Source organism: Arachis ipaensis, chromosome B05 (assembly GCF_000816755.2).
Source record: "Arachis ipaensis cultivar K30076 chromosome B05, Araip1.1, whole genome shotgun sequence".
NCBI classification, from domain to species: domain Eukaryota; kingdom Viridiplantae; phylum Streptophyta; class Magnoliopsida; order Fabales; family Fabaceae; genus Arachis; species Arachis ipaensis.
In genome coordinates this window covers 88151272-88156361 of record NC_029789.2, presented here as the reverse complement: position 1 = coordinate 88156361, position 5090 = coordinate 88151272, and the positions used below count along the sequence as shown (strand labels likewise).

Genomic DNA, 5090 nt, shown 5'->3' with positions numbered 1-5090 from the left:
ATAGTTTTAATTTAAAATTATAAATAATTATACTAAAATTTTATTTTTATACACTTTATTATTAAATTTTTCTGAATCTGCCGTTAATTATGCATGCCATGTTCTTTGTTAGATTGAGAGAATTAGAATACTACAAGATGCATGTCAGGATCTTTGACATTATCTTGGCACAATTTTCAAACATCACATTTTTGTAACACTTTTAAAAATTTTTATTGTTGTAATTCATTTTTTATTTTTCTTTATTTAGGTGAATTACCCAAATAAAACTATACTAATTATTCAAAAAATTTGAGATGAAAAATATAATAATAAAAAATATAATTATGAAAAATTAACAAAAATAATAAAAGAAAAAATAAAAAATAAGTTGTGTTTCTTATTAATGTTTTTGTGTCCTTTTTGTTAGAATGAAAATAAAATACATTAATTTAGTGTCTTTAGACACATTATCTCTGTCTATATCTCTTATATCAAATACAATTTTGTGTATCTATGTTCCTGTCTTAATGTCCTAATAACTGCTATAAGTTACTGCTAATTTAACGCATAGAAGGAACTTAAGAACTTCTTATGATGAATTCCCTATTCAGTTTCTGACTTCATCTATTTCAAGCATATATAATAATATCCACGCAAGCAAGAGAGAAGACTCAGATACTAAATTTGCATACCTTGTTAGACCTAATTTGCTTCAATGAAGAGTCCAGCTGACGCTCAAGCCGTTCAAGCTCGTTAACATCTAAGTTATCCAATTCTTCCCCAAGGAGATTTCTACTTACATGAAATTAAAATATAATTTATTTTTTCACGTAAAAAGAAAAAAAAAAGTCAAATGTCTGCTTTAGCTTGATAATACCTTTGAGTCTTCTGTAGTGCCTCAACTTTTGATTTCAGCTTGAGATACTCTTGATAGCGCCTCTACTCAACAATATATGGACAAGTATGTTAGAATTTTCTCTTGACTTGGATAGCTTGTATTTATGGTTATAGAAATGTTATTTGTAACACACAAAGTGTACATTACTACCTACTTATGTTTTTTGTTCTCTGGAGTGAGATTCGAATTTACCATCTCTAATTACAAAAAAATTATACTATTTAAATTATAATTTGTTCGACATTTACTATCTACTTTTGAATACAAGCTAATAAGAATGTATATAGTATTAAATAAATACTACTATTTTATTAAAAAAAAAGTTATACAACATTAATTAAATTTTTAACTAATATTCTTATCAAATTAATCAGATGAAAAAGAAGGAGTATATATATACCCACATAAAAAACAGAAGAACAAAACTTAACAAAGATAGTTTTGTAAAATTAGTTTAATTTATCTGAAATCAAGATAATCATTCCCTTAATCCATACTTCTATAACGGACACTTATTTGAAACTAAAAATAATAATTATGAAATGGGTGCAAACACAAAAATGTTATATAAACTACTAATTTTGACAATTATACATCACAGCTCACAACTATATAAAATAAAGAGTATATATCCATTTTGGTCCTCAAAGAATTTCAAACAAGACATTTTAGTCTCCAACTAAAATTAATTACTCGATTGGTCCCTAACAATTAATTTCGTCATTCACTTAGGTCTTTGACTCCGTCAACTCTAACGGAAGACAAAATGGTCCATGACAACTCTAACAAGAGACAAAATGATCTCTGACCCTTTTATTCGAAAACGACACTGTTCTTTCCCAATTTTCATCATATCTCGCATAACCCTAACATTCATACTCTCCTTCTTCACCTTCACAGTCTTCTTTTCCATCTTTTCCTTCCTCCTCTTTAGCTCCAAAATTAAGTCATGGTGTAATTGTCACACATGTCGCACCTACCTCAACACGTCATGGACCACACACTTCCTAAATCTTTGTGACTGGTACATCCGCCTCCTCTGCACTTCATCCACCAAAAGCATCCACTTCCACGTCTTTGATAACATCACCTCCAATCCCGACAACGTCCACAACATCCTCAAGACCAAGTTCCACGACTATTCCAAGGGCACGTCTTTCTCCACTCTCCAGCAAGCAATATAGATTGTTGGACATTAGGACATCATGAGAAGATTCTCCTTCGACATCATATGCAAATTCTCATTTGAAATAGACACCGAGTGCTTCATTCCTTCTCTTTCAAAGTCTTAACAAATGACTTGTTGTCTGGATTCATGGGATCCATCGAAGACAACAACTAGTTGAGAGACATAGGCATTAGTTTCCTGAGTATAAATTGGTTGAGAACAAGTTGAGAATTTTTTTTTTCAGATAATTACATCTCCACCCAATTCCAAACAAAGTGGGTGTAGTTCCAAAAAATAGTAACAAAAATAGAGCAATAACTACAAAGAAAACATAAAAACTAGCATAAAACAGCAAACAGGGAGCAAAAGAATATAATGATTTTAGCTCCTCCAAAGACACTTTAAGATGAAACCGATCAGTTATACAACATCAAATCATGATCATTCTCCTTCCAACTTTTACTCTACAAAATTATTGGCCTTTTTCATAGATCAGTAAATCATGCATCAAAGATCAACTTCATATGTCTTCATATTCACCTTAGACTTGATATTTGCACTCATAAGTACATCAATTACTCCTATATTATCGATCTTGACACCATCGATTTGTGCATTCTACAACTTCCTCCTTTAACTTCTCTAATACCAACACTCTATTATTAAAGACAATGTTATTTCTACATCTCCATGTGCACCATATTACAAAAAAAAATAACACCATCCACACTTCCTTCATATCTTTTCTTATCTTTCTATCCATCCACACCTCAAAGCATTCTTTGGTGGTTCCTGGCCAAACCCAAATTACACTCCAATCCACCAAGATTGATCCCCACAACTTTCATATACGATCACATGAAAAAACAAGTGATGTACCGTCTCTAATCTATCCTTACATAAGACACAAAAGGATTCCGCTTCTGGTACAATCTTAAACTTACATAATCTATCTCTTGTATTCAATCTTTCTAAAATTACAAACCACATCAGCAACTCAACCCGTGGAGGATTTTTTTTCTTGTGAACATTAAATTTATAGAGTGTGCATTGTATAGTTTGAAGTTACAGTATTAGACTGTTAGTGTTATGTGAGATATGATGGAAATTGGGAGAGAACAGTGTCGTTTCCGAACAGAGGAGATCAGGGACCATTTTGTCTCCTGTTAGAGTTATCAGGGACTATTTTATCCTCCGTTAGAATTAACGGAGTAAAGGACCTAAGTGACTGACGGAGTTAATTGTTAGAAACCAATCAAATAATTAATTTTAGTTAAAAACTAAAGTGTCCAGTTTAAAATTCTTTGAGGATCAAAATGGGTATATACTCTAAAATAAATAAATATGTGTAATTTTAACTTTATTATCTAAGACTCATTATATACATCTCTCTTATTCTCTATAGGTATCCTATCCTGTATATGTAGTTGTTAAAAGTTAGTTGTTTATGTAGCATTTTGAAAATATAAATGGGACTACACGAGACAAAATGTAACAGTAAAATCAGAGTGACTGAGTAACTATTTTTTAATTTGTCATAGTAGTTTTTGACACTTGATTAAGTAGAAAAATAAACTAATCATTCAACCCGGCGATTGAGTGAGTAACTATTCATAGTAATGATTCATACCAAGGTTCTCAATTAAGGAGTATCCATAAACCTTGTGAGAAGTTATGATTCACCAAGCTTAATCTATCCATGTAGTAGCTGATTTTTGTACTTAAAAAGTATAAATTGAAGGGAAAACAAGTACACCTGTGTCTCCACAGCAGGTTGGTGATTTACTTCCAAGGCTCCATAACTGCATTTCTGGTACCGTTCAAGTGTCTTCGCCATGCTGATCATAACCAATAATAGTACAGTAACTATGTAAGTATAATATATATATATATATAATAAACGCAACAAAAACACAAAGTCAAATTAACTATGACTTCTCACACTGAATGAGATCAAATACTTACATGAATCAAATAATATATTATATTTTTGTTTTATCATAAATTAATCATATTCACAATTAGGTAGTTAGTATTTCAATCAGTTTTAAAACTTTCATTTTGGATGTTTAAAACCATAAAACTATCCTCCATGTAATCTATTTTATCTTTTTGATGCACTTATTTCTAGTTGTAAATTTTGGTACTTCCTTTCTTATTTTTATTTTTTTCAAATAAATAATAATACCCATAAAATTGCTCCTCTACATTGAGCATCTAACTTAAGGAAAATGATCTTCTCCAGTTTTTTAACAAATGATAGAATACAATGTGATCTCTCACTTTTGATTTTATGAGTGAGATCAGGAATAAATAAGAGAGAGAGCAATCAATGGTTAGATTGAACGTAACAATTGATAGAATACAGTGTGATCTCTCACCTTTGATTTTATGAGTGGGACCAAAAATAAATAAGAGAGAGAAAGCAATGAATGGTTAGATTGAACACTAAATACCATCCAATTTTTTTCACTGGAGAGGATCCACTCCCCTAACTTAATTGAATTCTCCTATTTATATGTCCTTTTAATTCTCACTAATTAATATTGGACAAAGGAATTGATAAGAAACTAAAACCTTGTAACTTGTGGTAGACTCCAACTTTTACATCTAAATTAGAATTTTTGTGTGAAGTAAACATGCATTTCAAATATATACTCTATTATACAAAAACTCTGTATTTTCATGACTTGTGTCCATATCTCTGACTTTTCATTTAATTACCTTAATTATATTCTTCTACCGAAACTGTATCATTTACCAAAAGCATGCATCATGGTACAAGGACTTGAGGAACGGATCCACATATCACATATGGCTGTATGGGGCAATTGCCCCCATTGAATTTTAGAGAAAAAAATAATAAGCATGTGTATATATATTGTTCTCACTTTAATAATGTGTTTGTCCTCATACAAATTTTATTTCAAATATATTTTGTCGTATATAAAAAATCAGTCATGTATATAAAATATATATTAAAATATTTATTTATTAAAAATAAATTGTGACTTTTGTAATTAATATTTGGTGTGCAAATTA

General features: G+C 30.3%; 1 protein-coding gene across 2 annotated transcripts in view; it reads right to left on the bottom strand.

Moving 5' to 3' along the window:
* Nucleotides 1-5090, bottom strand: part of LOC107643716 (developmental protein SEPALLATA 1-like) — a 28957-nt gene that overhangs the window by 5168 nt on the left and 18699 nt on the right. For both annotated transcript variants that reach the window (XM_016347434.2, XM_016347435.2), the window contains 3 exons: nucleotides 3805-3886; nucleotides 860-921; nucleotides 675-774 (listed from right to left, as the gene is read on the bottom strand). In XM_016347434.2, coding sequence (XP_016202920.1) covers nucleotides 675-774; nucleotides 860-921; nucleotides 3805-3886 — 244 coding nt within the window. The remainder of the gene's footprint in view (nucleotides 1-674; nucleotides 775-859; nucleotides 922-3804; nucleotides 3887-5090) is intronic.